Raw genomic sequence first — 17,837 nt, forward strand, 5'->3', positions numbered from 1 at the left:
GTGGGGTGCTGGGGAAGGGCTCCTCATTAAAGCTGCTGAGCACCGCGCTGCCCCGTCTCGTTACTGTGCGGATCCCACGTGCTGCGCCCCAGCATGGGAAGGAGCTTGGGGCACCCCGGGGGGGCTGTGGAGGGACAAAGCTCAGCCATCGCCTCCCCACACCCAGTCACGCCCAGTCCCAGCCCACCCCAAAGACCCCCTGAGCTGGGGTGATGGAGGGGACCCCCACCCCGGGCTTCCCCAGCCCCACTGCCCCCCTGCCCACCACGTCCCATCCCTTCTCTGTGCCTAAGCCCCAGGGGAGGGTTTGGGGCTGAGGCTCGCAGGCTGCCGTGTCCGTGCTGCCCCCCCCGGGAGCGCAGCAGGAGAGCTCACACGCAGCCGTCAGACGGAGGGGCCGGGCGCTGGCGTCGCAGAGCCCCCAGAGCCACTTAGCACCGGGCTCCTAACGCCCAGGGCTCTGCCTCCCCGCTCCCTCGCGCTCTGCAGGGTCCCGGACATTTCCTGCCTGACCCCCCGTCAGCCCCCTGGGCCAGCCCGTGCCCCCCACACCCCGCTGCCACAGCCTGTGCCCAAGCTCCCATGCGTCCCTTTATTTACAAGAGCTAAGGCCTGGCACAAGCCCCGGCCCTCACCCATCCCTGCCCACCATTCAGGTGCCGGGCACTGCCGGGGGCAGCGGCCCCTTCCCATCACCGGCAGCAGAGGATGCGGCCGGGCCAGCCCCGGGGGCGCGGGCAGAAGCGCTTTGGGGTGGGTGTAGGAGGGGGCTGGAGTGGGCAAGTGTCCAGTGTGGCCACCGAGAGCAGCGGGTGCCCGAGCGCCGTGCCGAGCCCCACGCCTGCCCCGTGCAGGAAGGTGTGCGGGGCCAGGCGCGGTTATTGGGAGTGTTCCGTGAACCAGGCCAGCACAGACGCCTTGTTCTCATTCACCCAGTTGATGTTGGACCTCGTCTTCTCCAGCGCCTGCTCCAGGGCGCGAGTACCCGACCCGAAGCCGATGTCCTGGTTGTCTGCCTTGAACTGCTCCAGCTGCGGGGGGACAGAGGGGCTGGAACTGGTGCAGGGACCCCCATGGCGAGCATCCTCCCCCCCGATGGGGCTGGGAAGCTCAGGGCAGCGGCTGCTCGGACCCCCGGCCACACAAGGGGCAGAGGCGGCCGCCCCCTCCCCAGGGCTGCAAGGTGCGGCAGGACGGAGATGGACCCGGCCGTGGGGAGCCTGGGGGGCAGCCACCCAAACACACAGACCCTGCCGGGGCACAGCCTCACCTGCTGCAGCTCAAACTCTGTGGAGAACCGCTGGGTCACGGATAGGATCAGCCTGGAGAAGGAGAAGGAGCCACCCCCGTACCTGGGAGAGCAGAGAGGGGAGCTCAGCCGGGGGCTGCGGGCTGCACAAGCAGGGGGAAGGGACGGAGCCCCCAGCTCGGGAGCACAGCCAGCCCACCGATGCCCCCAGCCCCTCTGCCCTCCCCCAGCCCCCATGTGGTGCTCACTGGCTAAAAAGAAGCTTCCAGTTGCTGCGGATGAAGTCCCAGGCCAGGGACTGCCCCACCACGTTGCTGGCGATGCTGTTGATGGTGGAGGTGGCATCCTGCTTGCGGATCTTGGTGGGGTCGATGGTGTACTCCAGGTACCTGGGGGGGGGGAGCCACCGGGTGAGGGGCTGTGCGAGCAGAGCCCTGGCCCTCACCCCGGCCCCTGCACCCACCGCTGGAGGATCCAGGGCTCAGTGCTGCAGGCGAGAGCCGCGCGGATCCTGTCGGCCTCGGACACGACGGGGGCCTCCAGGAACTTTTCCCACAAGAAGTTCCAGGCCTCCAGACCGCCCGTGGCCACCGCGCTGCAGTAGATGGCAGAGCGCAGGTTCGGGTGGATGCTGCAGGGGAAAGAGGCGTCTCAGACAGGGAGCCCTCGCCGTGCCCAGCCCGGCCGTGGGGGCACCCCAGGGACTCACGTGTTGTTGTCGGTGTTCTGCCAGTGTTGGAAGAGACTGGTGGCCAGCTCCTGGCACTCAGGTATGCCGTAGGAGCAGGCTGTGCTGATGGCATTGACCTCATTGTACCTGGAAGGAGAGGAGCCCATGGGGCTGGGGCTGGGCACGTGGAAGCCAGACACCAGCCAGCCAGTGCCAGGCCACGGGCAGGACCCTGCGCCTCCTCCCCGCACACGTGGGGGTGAGCACCCGCTGCGCCTGGGGAGATGCCAGGGGTCTGGCGAGGCAGCGGAGCCGTGCGACACTCACTGGTCCATCAGGCCTGGGGGAACGTCGGTCCAGTTCCCGGTGACATTCTTGTAGTGTTCGAAGAGGGGCTTCACCTGCTTCTGGATGTAACTCTGCAGGGCAGGCGGGCGGTCAGTGCGGGGCAGCACCGGCAGCACCTCGCACCCCAGCCCCGGGCGCAGACCCAGCCCTCAGTCCCCATCCTGCAGCGTGGGGTCTGCGGGGCCCGAACCCCCCGGCAGGCGGCACAGCTCACCCTCATCACCCCGAACACCTCGCTGCGGTCAAACATCAGCTGGAAGTACTGCAGGTTGTTGAGCGCCGCCTGCCAGGGCATGTACTCTGTCTCCTGGCTCAGGAACTGCGTGGTGTTCAAGGCCAGCGTCACGTCGACGTACTTGGCCCTGCAGCAGGGACAGGGCAGTGTGAAGACCCCCAGCCCCGCGCCGCCTGGCTCCGCTGCCCGTGCCTCTCATCCCTGCCCTGCCGCGCTGCTCACCTGGCCAGGTTAAAGGCATCGTCGATGATCTGCGCCCGGTTGATCACAGGGATGACCTGGGGGAGAACAGAGCCAGTGTCACTGGGTAGCCCTGGCACGGGGTGCGGGGAGCGGGTGCCCACCCCCAGTGCCGCGTACCAGGTGGTCCTCGGAGAGCTGCCAGAGGAGCTGGTCCCAGTTCTCCTGGTTGTAGTTGACGCGGAAATAGCCACTGACGTTGAGGTTCAGCAGGAGCCAGTCAGAGCTGTCCACCTTGAAGGTGGAGTTGGTGTCTGAAAGGGGAGAGGAGGGAGGTCTGCTCTCCGCTGTGACCTGGGGAGGCCCCGAAACCCAGCAGGGCAGGGGAGGTGGCAGCAAGATCCCCACCACCAGACCCCACCAGCGCCGTACCTGAGACTTCTACCAGCCAGTACCTGCTGCCGCTTGTTCGGGATGTCATCCAGGTGATGGGCACAATCCAGGTGTAGCTGTGTCAGGGAACGGGAAGAGAGAGGGAAGTTTCTCACCCTCTGCACCCCCCGGTCTCCCTGTGCCCCCCGGCACTATTCTCGCAGCCACACTCACTTGAAATCGGAGGGTCTCTCCACCGTGGAGGTGGGGTCCAGAAGGAAGTGTTTCTGCTGGATTCTGCCAGTGGTCGTGTCGACGGTCACCACGGGGAAGCCCATCTGCAGAGTCCAGCGGTCCATGATGGTGCTGATATTGCCGGGCAACGAGACGTTTCTGTTGTCGACAGCCTGCAGGGAAAAGTTGGCTGTGGGTCCCTGGCGCCACGGGGGCTGGCTGCACACGGGGGCTGGTGGCATGGGGCTCAGCAGGTGCTGCTTCCCTCACCGAGCACCCAGCACCCCATCCTGCCCAGCCCCGGTGGGGAAGGGGCTGGGGGAGTTTGAGGCAGCAGCTGAGAGCAGCACACCTCCCTCATACCTTCTGCAAGTGCTCCCACAGGTCTGTGTAGACGGTGTTTCCGTAGGCGTAGGTATGGAGGTAGGACTGCGGGAGAGCAGCGGGGGAGACTCGTGGGCAGGGGCAGAGCCCAGGCGGAGGCGCCCAGGGAGGCACCAGCCTCCAAGAGGCTGCCTGCCAAGCCGCCCACCCCGCACAGGCGCCCGGTGTCCAGCCGGCACCGACAGGTCCTCACCTGCAACCCCTCCTTGAACACGTCCTCGGTGAGGAAGTCGGAGAGCATCCGCAGCACCGACGCTCCCTGCAGACACAGCAGGTGAGACCCGGGCGCACGGCCCCGTGCCTCCTCACAGCCCCTGCCCCGGCTCCCCACGCTCCCAGCCCCCCGCGCCCCGGGCTGGTGCGCGCTGAGCTCCCACCTTGCTGTAGGCGATGCTGTCGAAGACCTCGCTGATCTGGGCTGGGGTGTTGATCTCATCCTCGCGGAAGGAGAGCGGGTGGGACGTGGTCAGGGCATCGGTGGCCATCACGGTGTAGAGTTCGTTCAGCACCATCAGGTCTTTCTGCAGGGGCGAGCGCCGGCACCCGCATCAGCCCCGCTCAGGCCCAGTGGCCTTCGTGCAGCGGGGCAGCCCCTGGGGTGCCGGGCAGCAAGAGGTGCCCGTGCCTGAGCCCCACGCCCCATACCCGTGTCCCATGCCCGTGCCCGCCGGCCCCAGCACTCACAATGTTCCAGGTGGGCTCCGCTGAGTCGGCGCCCAGGTATTCCACGTAGGAGGCAAAGCCCTCGTTCAGCCACAGGTCGTTCCACCACCGCAGCGTCACCAGGTTCCCAAACCACTGCCGGGGAGCAGAGCACCGTGTCGGCCGGGCACCGCCAGCAGCGGGGGCGGGCAGGGGGACCGGCGGGTACCTGGTGAGCCAGTTCATGGGCAATGACGGTCACCACGCGCTCCTTGTTGCCAACGGAGGAGTAGTTGCCATCAAAGAGCAGTGAGTTCTCCCGGTAGGTCACCAGCCCCCAGTTCTCCATCGCACCCGCGTTGAAGTCGGGGAGGGCGACCTGGTCTGGGGGATGGAGGGGTGCTGTCAGCGCACTGCTCCAGCAGCAGCGGCCGCCTGCCCCGCAGCCAGCAGCAGGACGCGGCCACCCACACATGGCTGCAGCTCTGCCAGCCTGGTCCCCGTGCCCTGGCTGCCCCAGCACCCACCGGACTTGGGCAGCGGGTAGGCCGTGTTGTAGTGCTGCTCGAAGAATTTGAGGATAGGCCCGGTCACCTGGAGCGCGTAGGCACCCTGACCCTCACTAATGGCTTGGGGGCGGCCCCAGATGCGAATCTGAGAGGAGAGACGGTGCCGGGCTCAGGCGCTGCCTGGGCTCTGCCCTGGGTGCAGGGCGCCCGTGCCCGGCTTACCAGCACCTCCTCCGAGTTGTTGGACACTTCGGTAAACTCGCTGACAATGAAGGCCAGCAGGTAGGTGGACATCTTGGGAGTGGTGGCAAACCTGGTGATGTTCCAGCTCTCGTTGTCTATCTGCACCTCCTCGGTGCCTGCGAGGAGCAGAGGGACGCGGGTCAGCCCGCCCGCCTGCCTGCCCCAGCACCAGGCTCCCCCTGCCCCACTCACTCTCAACGGGCATGTTGGAAAGCGCCTCGTGGTCAGAGGGGTGGATCAGCGTGACCGTGAAGTTGGCTTTCATGGCCGGCTCATCAAAGCAGGGGAAGGCTTTCCGCGCATCGGGTGCCTGCATCTGTGTGGTGGCCACGACCCTGCGAGAAAACCCTGTCAGCACCCCAGCGCCTGGGGTCTCTGCCCCCTCTGCACCCTGCAGGGAGCCGGGGTCCCCCCGCTCACCCCACAGCCTGCCCGCTCAGGGTGGCATGCAGAAGCACCCTGCGCCCACGGTGCATGAGGGCACGGGCTCCCCAGCACGCACAGCCACCTCCCCGCCGTGCCCCCCACCTACTTGGTGACATTTCCTTCCACGTATTCGCTGCGGTAGAAGCCCGCCAGGTCGTCAGCCAGCTCCCCTGTGAAGATGCTGGAGAGTACATAGCTCTGGCCCTTCGTCAGCATGCCGCCCAGCTGCACCACCAGGTACTGGGTGGTGGTCTCCAGCCACGTCTTGGTGATGGTGGGCACTTCAGTGCTGCCCACCGCCCGCAGCGAGGCGTGGAACCCCCCCTGCATGGTGTAGTTCAGCTTGTTGCTGTGGATGATGATGAGATCGGTTGGTTCCTCACAGGTAAAGGTCACGCTGCTGTTCCCTTTGAAGATGTACATGTTGTTGTTATCGGGCGTCAGGAAGGGCTGCAGGGTCACGTCATAGAGCTCAGGCTTCAGTGTTGTCGGCAGCCGCCACCGGTTCCAGGGGTTGTTGGGGGCAGCGGTGGTAGGAGCCGAGGTGGTGGTGGTGTTGGTGTTGGTGTCACCGCCAGAGCTCGCTGTCTTGTTCTTCTCCTGGGCATACACCACGGACAGCGCGATGATGGTGGCCACAGCGCCCACGGCCAGCACGATGCACACGACGCCCACGGCCTTGCTGATGAAGAACCCGGCCGCCATGGCGGGGCTGCAGGAGCTGCGCTCACAGAGGCCGCTCGGCCCGGCAGGCACGGCTTTTAACCTCTCTCTCCCCCAGGGTTTATTAGTCCAAGTTAATGGGTGAAGGATTAAACGACCATGAGGCGCGGGGTGGTGACAAGCCCCTGGGATGAGCTTTCTGCCCGCCCACCTCCCAGCCTCGCAGGAGCGCTAATCCCAGGTGCTGCTGCTGTTGGGGCGAAACCGGGAGCTCAGGATTGCATCAGCAGGGATGGGCAGCACGGGAGGGGGCACAGCTACAGGCCAGGGCTCCTGGCGTCCCTCCCGGGCACTGGCCTGGCCCTGCAAAAGGAGGGACAGAGCTGAGTCACAGCCGGCGACCACGTCCCCACCTTGCCCCAGGGCAGGCAGGCAGCCCCAGTACCAAGCCCAGGCTCGTGCTCAGCACCACACCGTTCACCCTCACGTGGCAGGGTCTGCAAGCACTGAGGGGTGGGAGCCACCATCGGCCCCCCGGCATGGGCACAGCCACCCGGGGCTCCCCACACCAGCAGGGAGAAGCAGGAGGGCACAGCGCTGCAGCCCGGGGGTCCGCAGTGGTGCAGGGCTGGAAGCCTGGGACCGTGCTCAGGGGAGCCTGCCCTGCCCACCGCCCTCTCAAAGTCCAGGTTTGTGTTACTTGGTGTGCACTGGGAGTTCAAACTCCAGCCCCACGAACCCAGCAGAGGTTGGCACGTGCCCACTGTGACCGGCTGCAGGGCACCCAGCATCCTGTGTGCTTGGCGAGCTGGGGGTCCCAAACACACAGCTGGGGGGCTCCGGGGGCTCAGCCTTGCCTGCACTCCCCAGCGGGGGCCCTGGCTGGGAGCCAAGCAAAGGTGCCGGGGCTGGACGTGCTGGTGCATGGGGCAGGGGCATGCACGTCGCCTGTGCACTGTCCCCTGGGCTCTGCCCTCACAGGGGAGAGCAGCCCCAGCCCCCCCAGGCCGTGTCCCACTGCCCTCTGCCAGAGGCTTCTGCGGGCACAGCAGAAGGCGAAGGAGTAAAGTCCCCGTGCAGGGTGGGGTGGGGAGAGGAAACGCTCTGCATCTCACGCTGGGAACAGAAACTTCCCAGGAGCTGATTCCTTCAGTGGTGTTGACCTAGGCTGGTTCTGCTGGCAGCTGGCACGACAGGGCAAGGGGCAGACCGGGGAAGAGGGTGAGAGGTGTCCTTTGGGAACCGTGCCCTGTCCCCATAAGCACCCAGATGCACCCAGCGTCACTGCAGCTGGCAGAGCAGCCCTGGGAGGCTGCAGCGTCCCCCGGCAACCCCTGCCCTGCACAGCCCCACCGGCCCCACAGTCTGGGCAGCCTCCACCCCCTGTAGCACAGCCAGGCTCCTGACCTGGCTTTGGGAACTGGGATCAGGAAACAACATACCCCAAGCCATGGCTGTGATGGCACCCTGGAGACCGGGGGAGCCCCACACGCCCTCCACTGTTCTGTGCCCTTGCAGAGCCAGCTCTCCCACGCAGACCCCAGCGCCCAACCCCACGTACTTCTCACCTGCAGACTGCAGCCCCCCAACACACCGCTCCCAGCCCAGCACGGCTGCCTGCACCACCCCACACCACCCCCTGCTCCATCTCCCCCTCCCCAGTGCACGCAGCCCCCAGCCTCCCCGCAGAGCCCCCACCTCCACACGGGTCCCTGCCCACAGCGCACAGGCGGGCAGCGGTGTGGGGTCTCCCTGCTCACCACCTCCAGCCCCAGGGTGCACACACAGCTCCCAGCTCCCCGTAGCTCTCCTGAGCCGCACGCCCACTCCATAACCTCTCACCCCCCCGGAGCCCCTCCATCACATGCGTGCTCCGCAGCCCCCATGCACATGAGCGCCACAGCCCCGAGCACGCTGCCAGACCCCGTCCCACACGCCACGGTCCCGCTGTGTCCCCTGCGTGTGCGCAGCCCCTGGTCCCCCAGCCCAGCCCACGGGCACCCCAGGCAGGCCCCCAGCCCCTGCGGGGGGGTCTGCCCAGCACCCACCTTTCTGCACTCAGCCGTGGGGTGCAGCAGGTGCTGGGGCTCCCGCCTGCCCCCTTGCCATCGAGGCGCCCTGCCTGCGCCCTGCCTGCGCCCTGCCTGGGCTCTCTGCTCCGCTAGTTCAGGCACCAGTAGGAAGGAAAGTTTCCTCCTCGTGCTCCAAGGGAAGTAACCTGAACCGTTCCTCGGCACCTTAACCCCTGTGCTGCTGGCCGCCCCTACCCGGAGGGCTGGGGGGCCACGGCATGGTGCAGGGGGGCCGCGGCACAGAGCCCAGCCGGGGTGCCAGGGCTGTCCGGCACAGCACCGGCACAGGGACGGGGCGAGGCACCACTGCCTGGGGAAGGCGCTGCCAGGTCTGGGCACACCGGGGCCCCCCAGGGCAGACGGGGATGCCAGCGAGCTGCAGGCCCCACCTTGGCCACCGCCGCCCCATCAGGAAGGCACTGCTTGGAGGAGGCTGCCCACCGGCCCTGCGCAGCCTGGGCACCCCCGTGCCCCGCTGCCAGGGACAAAACACCTCTGCCTGCCCAGCCCCCAGAGCCCCCCAGCACCCTGCCGAGTGTCCCCTCCCTCACACCGGCCTTTGCCAGCACACTCGTCCCTAGGGGTGGCAAGGAAGGGGACAAGCCACCAGGGGACAAGCCACCACCCGCCAGCAGCAACAGCCTGGCTGTGCGCCCCTCGGCACGCAGTGCACCCGGGCACCCCAGGAACATTGACCCTGCAGGATTTCCCTGGCCGGGGGAGAAGTCTCCCCCTGTCCGTGGCAGGGAGAGGTTAAACACTCCTGTCGAGGGTGTGCAGGTGCCTGCAGAAGGGCTGGGCATGTGCCAGGCTCTGTCCTGCTGCTCTCCATCGCACTGCCAGGGAGGGAGGCCGGAGCGGGGAACGTGCTCCCACAAGCAAGCCCCGGCTGAGCTCAGGGGAACCCGGGAACTCGTCGGTGCCAAAGCCTGGCCGGGGACGGGCCAGCCCCCAGCAGCCTCCCAGTGCCAAGGGGCTGGGGCCAGCTCTGCCTCTTGCCTCCGCAGCCCTGCCCCAGGCAGCAGGAGCGAGGTCTCTCCTGAGGTCTCTCCTCTCGCACGGCCACCCCTGCCCCATCCCAGCCGGGGCTGTCCCCACGCTGCTGGGCTCAGGGCTGCAGCCCTCCCGGGTCGGGGCCAGGGCAGGGAGCTTGGCCCATCCCGTTCTCCCTGCCCTGCACGCAGGGGGGACAAGGGAGCAGCCGGAGCAGGAGCCGGACTCACCCAGCCGCAGCAGCCTCCACGGCCCTCGGCGTCGTGCAGACCCACGGGGCTGAAGCTCTGGTGGGACACAGGAAAGGGCGGCGAGGACGGAGCTGTTACCGGAGGTGCCCGAGTGGTTCATCATCACGTGTGGCCAGGCACGCGCTGCTGACCACCACAGCGCTGGGCTGGAGCACGGGTACAGCCCAGAGCAGCCGGGGCTGCCTGCCCATCGCCCCCTTCCCCCCCACACCCGGGCTGCCTGGAGCACGGCGGCACCGTGCTGAGCCCCTCGCTGCCCTGTCCCAGCCCACGACACATCCCAGCCCAACACGTCCCAGCCCAACACGTCCCACCCCTGACACGTCCCACCACCGCGTGGCTCGGGCGGCTGCTGGGAGGAGAAGGAGGAGGAGGAGGGCTGGCAGCGATGAAGAAACGGCTGCCCAGCTCGGTGACCTGACGAGCTGCTGGGGTGTACGTTGGGCAGCTGGGGAAGGGTTAAGCTGCAGAGAGGAGACAGCAGGAAAATTCCTTCCAAGCAGAGTCACCGTTTCCCTGTCGGGGAAGTGGAGGCAGAGCCCGCGGGAGCACAGCTGGCCGGGGCGGGCGGGAGGGAAACGGGACAGGAAGGGGCCCCCGCGCCAGCCCGGACATTGGTGGCTGGGGGGCCAGGGGGGAGCACAGGGCACCACTGAGCAGAGATGTGGCTGCCACCTTCCCTTCCTCACCAGCACCCAGCCACAGCAGGGACAGGGACGGGGACAGGGATGGGGATGCTCCGCTGCACAGCAGGCAGGGAGGCCGGCAGGAGGGCAGCGGGGAGGGCACGGGTTGGGGGCCCGGCTGCCCAAGGCCCTGGGCAGGGGATGCCGCTGTCCCAGCCCCATAGCGTGGCCATCCCACACCCCCGCCTGCTCCAGGGATGCAGCACCCAGCAGGCAGCACCCCAGGGCCCCATCACCCCTCCAGCAGCCTCTGCCAGGCAGAAACTCCCAGGCAGAGCTGTACAGAGCCCCCAGCCCCGCATCCCCATCCAGCCAGGCCAGCAGCACCCACCAGACACAGGTTCTCACAGTGGTTTATTAGGAGGAAGGACACGCTCTCAGCATGCACATGTCCTGGGCGCAGCAGGGGCATGTGGACAGGCCCCACCTGCCCCCCCGCAGCGTTTGGCAGGGGTCCCGGAGGCAGGGCACAGCTCCCCAACGCCCTCCCCCCAACACCGTGCCCCTGCCCAGGGGGTGCCCCCGTGCCACCCCGACCAGGCGACCGCGGAGGGAGGGCGAGGAAGAAGAGCCACCCTTGCTGGGCAGCCAGAGGGCACGGCTCAGCCCGGGGTGACGGACATGGCTCCGCTCTCATCGGGTCCCACCGCTGCTCTCTGCCCTCTGCCAGCCCCGGGCAGGCACGGGGAGCCCAGCGGCCACCGGCGCCCCCCTGCCAGAGCGAGCCCAGGCCGTGGTCCCTCCTCGCCTCGGGCCGCTCACATGAACTGGGACAGGCTGGGCACTTTGATGTTGATGTCTCCGATGTTGATGTTGCGAGGGATCTCTGGCAGGTTGATGTTCTTCACGGCCGACACGGCGCGGGATGGAGCGGCCGAGAGGCCTCCCTGCTGGCGAGAGGGGAGCGGTGACCGCTCAGCCCCGCGGGGCAGCACACAGGGCCCAGCACACACAGGGCCCAGCACACACAGGGCCCAGCACACACAGGGCCCAACGCCTGTGGCACGGCACACGCAACACACGCAGCACACGCAGCACACGCAGCACATACGGGCCCAGTGCCTGCAGCCCTGCCCCAAGCCTGCCGGGAAGGGCCCACACCCAAAACGCAGCCTCCCCAAGGCTCGGGTGCTGCTGACAGCACGCTATCTGCCGAGGCCGGGGCCGCGTTTCCCTCCCTGCTATCACATCACGGCCGCATCTTCGCAATGACAATGCAAACAGGGGCCATAAACTTTTCACTGCCTCACGTTATTAACCTTGACAGGAACGGTGATAGCCGTGCTGGGGCTGCTCCCCGTGCTCCCAAACACGGAGCACAGCTGGGGAGGCGTTGCCCGAGCCCCTCCCCGGGGACACGCACAGCTTGTGCCAGCTCCTCTTGCCCCACAGAGGCAGCCCCCACTCGCTGCCCACCCACGTCGCGGCCTGGAGGACACCAGCCCCTTGCACAGGCGCACGTTTTGACCCCCCGCTGCCCCACACCGACACCTGAGCACATCTCCCCACACCCCCAGACCCCCGGGCTGTCCCCACCGGAGAGCTGCGGCATCGCCACTCACCTCCGCCTTCTCCAGCTTGTTCTGGGCCTCTGCCTGCGCCACGATCTCGTTCATGTTGGTCTCCAGGACCATGCCGCCCATCACCACCTCCTGCAGGATGTAGTGAACCTGGAACACAAGAGCAGGCTGCGAACACAGCCCGTGGCTGTGCCAGGGGGGGCACAGGGGCAGGCTGGCGTGGAAGCCACGCTGGGGGTGACATCGACCTGAGGCAAACCCAGCTCCTTCCTCCTCTCAGCCAGAAAGCACGGGCCCGACAGCCCCACACACAGAGCTCCGAGGGCAAGAGGACAGCCCCGTCCTCACAGAGGGGCAGCCTCATCCTCTGACGGATGCCCAGGGCCTCCCCGCAGCCTCCAGGCACGCTGCTCCCTCCCAGTGAAAGCCAGGCCAGAGGCAGAGCCCAGCTTCATTGCTTTCTCTTAGAAAAGATGGGGCTGTGGCGCACACACACAAGGCACAAAGCTGTTAAGAGATTCCCCTTCCTTCCCCTGGGTCACCCAGGCCCAAGGACAAGCCGGAGCAGTCCCCGAGCTGTGAGCTGCTGCCTCCCACCAGCCCCAGGACACCAGCAATGCCCCACAAACACCGCCCTGGACAAGGCCCATCTTGGTTGGCAATCCAAGGAAAACAAGATAAAGGGGCCGCAGGGGGCTGGGACATGCTGTGCTGCAGCAACACACCTTTGGCTATGCCAACCTGCACAGCACCACATTCCCTGCTGAGTCGGCAGCTTCCAGCACCATCCAGCACAGATTATGAGTTTATGGCTCTTTGGATACTTCCGTGAAATAATGCTATTCCTGGAAGATTGTTAAGTTATTACATCGTTTTATGGCTGCATGAGGGCTGATTGCACTTGCGAATATTGTGCGACAAACACTGCCAGAGCAATGCACTGAAAAGCAAAACAATACCGAGAACCCCTCCCCGAGGAGGGGAAAATCCAGCATTGTGCAAGCCACGGGCCCGGTGCCCCCACAGCCTCTCTGTTGGATCTGTCAGTGCCAGGAGCTCCACGGTGTGTGGGACCAGCCTGGCAGCAGCACGGCGAGGGCCCGGCACAGCCCTGCCTGCCCGAGACACCCCGGCAGCCCAGCCACCTCCGTGCACCCCCCTCAGCACCGTCCTGGTTCGCACCCACCCCCCGCACACCCTGAACCGCACGGCGCTGGCAGCTCCCTGCAACCCGAGAGCATCTGGGATGCAGGAAACGTTGTTCCTTCAAGATCTGGCTTCAGTCCAAATTGGACCTAAACCAGCATGGCAGAAATCCCAACAACCTTTTGTTTTCCAAACTGAACACAGGGCTTCCTGAACTAACCACGTCCCCCCCCTGGGAGCTCGCAGCTGCTGGGCAAAGCTCACGTTCTCCTCAGGCACAAGGCGCAGGGGCTGGGCAGTGAGGCCACCCCACCCCGCAGCCTTCTTGGGGCCTCCCCATGACTTCTGTGCCTGCAGCTTCCCCTTGGGACCGGGGGATCCCTGCAGCTCTAAGGTCGCTGCTTCCACAGCTGACAGCCCAAAGGCACACGTGCCCCTGGTGCCTGGGAGCTGTAGACCCGGCTGTGCGCTGCAGGGCCAGGGGCCACGAACACGGCTCCAATGGCATGGACCTCGTGCTGCTGCCCCAGCCAGAACCCGCTGCATTCAGCACGTTCTCAGCCAACGTCTCTGCTGAGCAAACCAGCATTTTCCAGTTGGTGTCAGCCTAAGTCCCCCCCGCTTCTAGTCATGGACTCATAAAATCGGTGTGGATTTTGTTCCCCTGGTGGCAGGGGGAACCCAGCCGCACGCAGCCCTGCCCAGGTGTGCGAGGGGCAGTGGGGAGAGCAGGGGGCATGGCCGTGTGCCCCAGCACTGCACCACCAAGCACTTGGACAGCGGGTGCCTGACCTCCAAGAAACAGAAAAATGCCAAACACAGAAAGACAGCAGGGCCAAACAGCAGGGCAGGCTGATAGCGGCCAAGGACCACAGTCAAGGCTGGGAAACAAAGGGAGCCCAGCACCGGATATAAACAAGCGAGCCTGGGGAAAGCTGAGCCCAGGACCAGGACTGTCCCTATCAGAAACCCTCCCTGACTTCTCGCCTTTGAACTTGTAGCTTGGCAAAAGGGCTCGGAGGAAGGGCACTTTGTGCTACTGCTGGCTAAGCGCACGAGCAAGAGGGCAACCTCTCCGGCCTGCGGGCTGCTGATTCAGGGTAAAGCTGCCAGGTCTCAGCCATGCCTCAAACAAAAGCAAATGAAAGTGCACCCTACCCAAGATGTGGCCTCAGATTTCAGTGGCTGACATCACTTCTTCCCTGAAAACTCCTCTTATAATCATCCTTACTCTTCCTCTTCTTTTGCTTGCTTTGATAAGAGCACTTTTGCTGACTAAATAATCAACCTTGTAACATCTCTAAAAGTTTACAGCCAGTCAAATAATAAAGTCAAAGTCTTACCTAACCAGCTGCTAGAACATTCAGCTGCTCTAGGTCACCTAAGAACATTTGCCGGTTCTGTTTCTCTGCCAGACAGTTCCTAAGTTGGAATCACCGACAGGAAGGGAACATTTTTACAGCCTTATCGATTTTTCACTCCTTTTTTTTTGTTGGCATGTTTTGTCTTCAAGAAAGCAGGAACAGCCTTATCAAGAGCAGCACAAGTCCAGCACACGTCACCTAACCCTCCTTTCCCTAAGGACAGACCCTGCTATCTGCAGCTCCATCTAGGAGACGATCAAAGAGAAGACATTTCCGCCCAGAGGCTCTGTCCAGCTGAAGAGGAAACATTAGAGGTTGTGGCTCAAATGAAAGTTTACCAAACACTTTGTATTCCAAATACTTCCATTGTTCCTCTTTTTTTTTTCCCTGCAACTCCCCCAAAACATTAACACGGCTCCAAATGGTGTCCTGCAGCACAGCAGAGGAGGTGAAGCACCCACACACGCAGCCAGAGCCAGGCACAGCCCCATCAGCACCCGTCCTGTGTGGAAGGTGAGGAGCAAAGCCACGGCACCGAGCCTGCCGCCCGGGGGCAGCCCCCAGGAGCAGCCCTCAGGCACAGAGCCCCAGCACACTGCAGCAGAGCACGCGGCCCCAGCAGGGTTTCACTCTGGGCACGGCAGCCCCAAGCTCGTGGCAGCCCCTACACAGCCTCCAGGCTCAGAGCCAGGCCCTGCACGCGGGGCCGCGGGCACTGCAGCGAGGGGCTGGCAAGGAAGGCACTGGGGGAGCAGGCAGAAGCCTGGAACCCACCTTGTCCATGTGGAAGATGAGGTCCAGCTCGCAGACGTTCTCAAAGCACTTGTCCAGCGTCTCCACGAACACCTGAGGGGGGAGGAAAGGGAAGGTCAGTGCAGAGCAGGACCCACAGAGGTACAGCCCCGACCAGAACCCATCAGATCGCTCTTCACAGCCTAACCAGGGCCAAGGCCTGGCAACCCCACCTGCCCTGAACAGCCCTACCTGCCCCAAATAACCCTATCTGCCCCAAATAACCCCACCCTCCCAGCCCGAGGCTCCCCAGGAGCCGTGCCCCAGGGACATTTGGGGGACAGGGGAGGCACCGAGCAGGCTGGGCAGACCCGCGTGGGGCGCAGCCAGGCAAGGGAAACGCCTTTCACATGGGCACTGCCTGACGGTGCTGGGACAACAAGAGGCAGTGCTCCCCTGAAGAGGTTTCTGTACCCGGCTGCTATTGTCTCCTGTTCCTGGCACTGCCCTTGGCACCCAGAACGTCCAGGTGCAGGGATCTGACCCAGGGCCAAGCTCAAAGGACCTGGCACATGGACAACTGCACCGAAATGCAGAGCTTGGCCTTTATGGGGGAGAAACCCAGGTGTTGGTGCCTGGATCCACTGCAGCCACGTGGGACAAGAGCTGGTCAGCGTGCTCGGGGTGTCCTGCAGCCGGCTGGAACCGCCTGAAAGGGGCCAAGTTCTGGGAACTGCGCAGTCCCAACAGCTGATCCGGGCACGGCACGCATCCTCCCACAGCCTGCTGCGCCAGCACTCTCACGTGTGCCTCTACTGGATTTAGCAAGGGCCACTTTAGATGCCCACACAGGGCTTGAACATGATTTAAAAACACACTAATACATTCATTGAGGTGCACTTGCCCCAGTGTTTCCCCACAGGTGAGTTCTAAGCCATGTCAGCCAACACATGCAGCACCTGGCAGCATGGTCTGGGTCTGGCTGCGTTCACAGAGCAGCTTCTGTCACTTCCATGCACAGGCGTGTTTCAGACATGTAAGCACCATTGGGAGGCTGAGGAGGCCAGGCAGCCAGCAGGGACCGCACAGGGGGTAAGGCACCTCCCCATGGCCCAGCAGAGCGCTGGTGCTGCTACAGAGGCATGGGCTGAGGGCACAGACACCCGGTGCTGCTGTCACTGCGCTGGCACCGGGCTCCCCGGGGACCTGGACACCGCTGTCCTGCCAGCACCAGCACCCCAACTCGGGGTCCAGGGGTGTCCCCAGCACTGCCACAGCTGCACCCGGTGCGGGCACAGCGCTGCCCTGGGACACGGCCTTTGTGCACAGCATCCAGCCCCATCACGCCAGCGCCCAGCCCAGGAGGAAGGGTCTGGGCACAACTCAGGGAGAGCAAGAGCCCGTGCTGTCCCCGCTGCTGGCAGCGCCCGCTGCCCATCACAGCACCTCCAGCTGCTCCGGGCGAGGGTCTCTGCCCAGGCACCCAGGGGCTGAGCACCCGCACCCACGGCGGCCACCCCCTGGCAGCGGGGTCCCCCCGCAGACGGACCTGGATGAGGTCCAGGATGCCCAGCTCGCTCTCGGAGGAGTCCACGCAGAAGACGAAGTAGAGCGTGGCGTAGTGCCGGTAGATCAGCTTGTAGTCAGCGCCGCCGAACAGGCTGCGGGGACACGGGGACGGGCGAGGGGCTTCAGGAGCGGGGCCGGGGCTGAGCCCCCCCAGGCCGCCCCTCGGCAGGGGCAGGCGGTTACCTGCCGCACTCCAGGAAGTTGCAGATGTGCTCATCGCGCTTGAGCACCAGGTGGAAGGTCTCCCTGATGAGCTGCTGCTGCACCTCCTCCGCCTGCGGGGAGCCGGGGGCAGGCGGCCATGGAACGGCGGCCCGGGGAGACGCGGAGCGCCCGCGGTGCTCGGGGCCGGCAGGGCCGGGAGGGCCGGGAGGGCACGGGGCACACAGCCCGGAGCTCGGAGCTCAGAGCCCGGAGCCCCACCGCCGCCCGGACCCCCACGGGCCCCGGCCGTGCCTTCGGGCTGCGCACCCAGCGCCCCCCGCCCGCCCCCGCCGCCCCCCGGCCCCAGCCGAGCCCCGCCGCCCCCCGGCCCCGGCCCCGCACCAGGTGCTGGTAGAAGCGGACGAGGCGCGGCTTGCCGTGGTTGTTGAACACCAGCACGGCGTTGATCATCCCGGCGGCTGCCCGGGACGCGCCGGAAGCAGAACGGGGCCGGCGGCGGCCGCAGCCCCCCCGCAGGAAGCCCCTCACCCGCCCCGGAAACGCGCCGGGGGGGCGGCCCCGGGCCCGGCGGGCAGAGAACCGGGGGCCCCGCGCCCCCGCCCCGGGGAGGCTCAACGGGAACTCGCGGCCCCCCCCGCGGCACGGGCTGCGAGCACAGCCGCTCCCCCTGGCCGCGAGCTGGGCCCCTGCGGGCGACCCAGGGCTGGCACGGCCCGGCACGGCCCGGCACGACCCGGTCCGGTATGGCCCGGTATGGCCCGGTACGGCCCGGTACGGCCCCGGCCCCCGCAGCTGCTCCCGGCCGCGCCGCCAGGAGGCGCCCCCGCCACGGGGCTACGGTGACCGGGCGGGGAGGGGGCGCCTGGGCGGGGCCTTGCGGCTGGCCACGCCCTCCGGGGGTCGTGGGCGGGGCCCTGGCTCGCCTCGCCCCGCCCCCCCGTTTCGGTACCGGCCCCCAGGTGCGCGGGGCCGGGAGCCCCCCGGAGGGCGGCCACCGGCGGCGACCCCCCCGTGCTGAGCCACTCTGAGAGGGGTGAAGGAGCACGGCCCGTTGGGTCCCGGGGAGGAGCAGCCAGAGACAAAGGGCACGGGGCCGGGACTGGCACAGAGGGATGGCCCGGCCGTCACGGCTGGAGGGACATCAAGGGCTGCGAGAAGGATCCAGTGCGCTGTGTGGTGGAAGA

At 66.3% G+C, this 17,837-nt stretch overlaps 2 protein-coding genes across 5 annotated transcripts; both read right to left on the reverse strand.

Annotated features, from left to right (window-relative positions):
* Window positions 1-578: 578 nt before the first annotated feature.
* Window positions 579-9,727, reverse strand: ANPEP (alanyl aminopeptidase, membrane). Of its 2 annotated transcripts, none has more exons than XM_027466576.3 (21): window positions 9,451-9,727; window positions 5,599-6,518; window positions 5,259-5,401; window positions 5,046-5,182; window positions 4,842-4,968; window positions 4,544-4,698; window positions 4,357-4,470; window positions 4,050-4,193; window positions 3,866-3,931; window positions 3,652-3,717; window positions 3,289-3,461; window positions 3,115-3,191; window positions 2,863-2,996; window positions 2,725-2,780; window positions 2,482-2,629; window positions 2,247-2,338; window positions 1,959-2,066; window positions 1,713-1,880; window positions 1,498-1,638; window positions 1,271-1,352; window positions 579-1,031 (listed from the first exon to the last, which is right to left on the reverse strand). In XM_027466576.3, the coding sequence occupies exons 2-21, from the start codon at window positions 6,195-6,197 to the stop codon at window positions 879-881; spliced, it is 2,883 nt and encodes a 960-aa protein (XP_027322377.2). In that variant the 5' UTR covers window positions 6,198-6,518; window positions 9,451-9,727; the 3' UTR covers window positions 579-878. The 2 variants fall into 2 exon arrangements, with proteins under 2 accessions (XP_027322377.2, XP_027322378.2); XM_027466577.3 differs by lacking the exon at window positions 9,451-9,727 and adding an exon at window positions 8,204-8,352.
* A 767-nt stretch (window positions 9,728-10,494) lies between these two features.
* On the reverse strand, window positions 10,495-17,400 carry AP3S2 (adaptor related protein complex 3 subunit sigma 2). Of its 3 annotated transcripts, none has more exons than XM_027466593.3 (6): window positions 17,035-17,400; window positions 16,672-16,763; window positions 16,469-16,580; window positions 14,962-15,033; window positions 11,720-11,827; window positions 10,495-11,047 (listed from the first exon to the last, which is right to left on the reverse strand). In XM_027466593.3, the coding sequence occupies exons 1-6, from the start codon at window positions 17,101-17,103 to the stop codon at window positions 10,916-10,918; spliced, it is 585 nt and encodes a 194-aa protein (XP_027322394.1). In that variant the 5' UTR covers window positions 17,104-17,400; the 3' UTR covers window positions 10,495-10,915. The 3 variants fall into 3 exon arrangements, with proteins under 3 accessions (XP_027322394.1, XP_027322395.1, XP_027322396.1); XM_027466594.3 differs by having other exon boundaries at window positions 10,495-11,044; window positions 17,035-17,375; XM_027466595.3 differs by lacking the exons at window positions 16,469-16,580; window positions 16,672-16,763 and having other exon boundaries at window positions 10,495-11,044; window positions 17,035-17,388.
* Window positions 17,401-17,837: the final 437 nt, after the last annotated feature.

This window comes from Anas platyrhynchos, chromosome 11, assembly GCF_047663525.1.
Source record: "Anas platyrhynchos isolate ZD024472 breed Pekin duck chromosome 11, IASCAAS_PekinDuck_T2T, whole genome shotgun sequence".
Lineage (NCBI taxonomy): Eukaryota > Metazoa > Chordata > Aves > Anseriformes > Anatidae > Anas > Anas platyrhynchos.

Excerpts from the sequence above, each read along its gene's own strand:
- AP3S2 (XM_027466593.3), bottom strand. The coding sequence starts at position 17,103 with ATGATCAACGCCGTGCTGGTGTTCAACAACCACGGCAAGCCGCGCCTC. Across the intron at positions 16,581-16,671 it reads AACTTCCTGGAGTGCGGCAG|CCTGTTCGGCGGCGCTGACT; the intron begins GTAACCGCCTGC and ends GTGTCCCCGCAG. Across the intron at positions 11,048-11,719 it reads ACAAGCTGGAGAAGGCGGAG|CAGGGAGGCCTCTCGGCCGC; the intron begins GTGAGTGGCGAT and ends CCCTCTCGCCAG.
- ANPEP (XM_027466576.3), bottom strand. The coding sequence starts at position 6,197 with ATGGCGGCCGGGTTCTTCATCAGCAAGGCCGTGGGCGTCGTGTGCATC. Across the intron at positions 5,183-5,258 it reads TTCCAACATGCCCGTTGAGA|GCACCGAGGAGGTGCAGATA; the intron begins GTGAGTGGGGCA and ends TGCTCCTCGCAG. Across the intron at positions 2,997-3,114 it reads CTGGCTGGTAGAAGTCTCAG|ACACCAACTCCACCTTCAAG; the intron begins GTACGGCGCTGG and ends CTCCCCTTTCAG.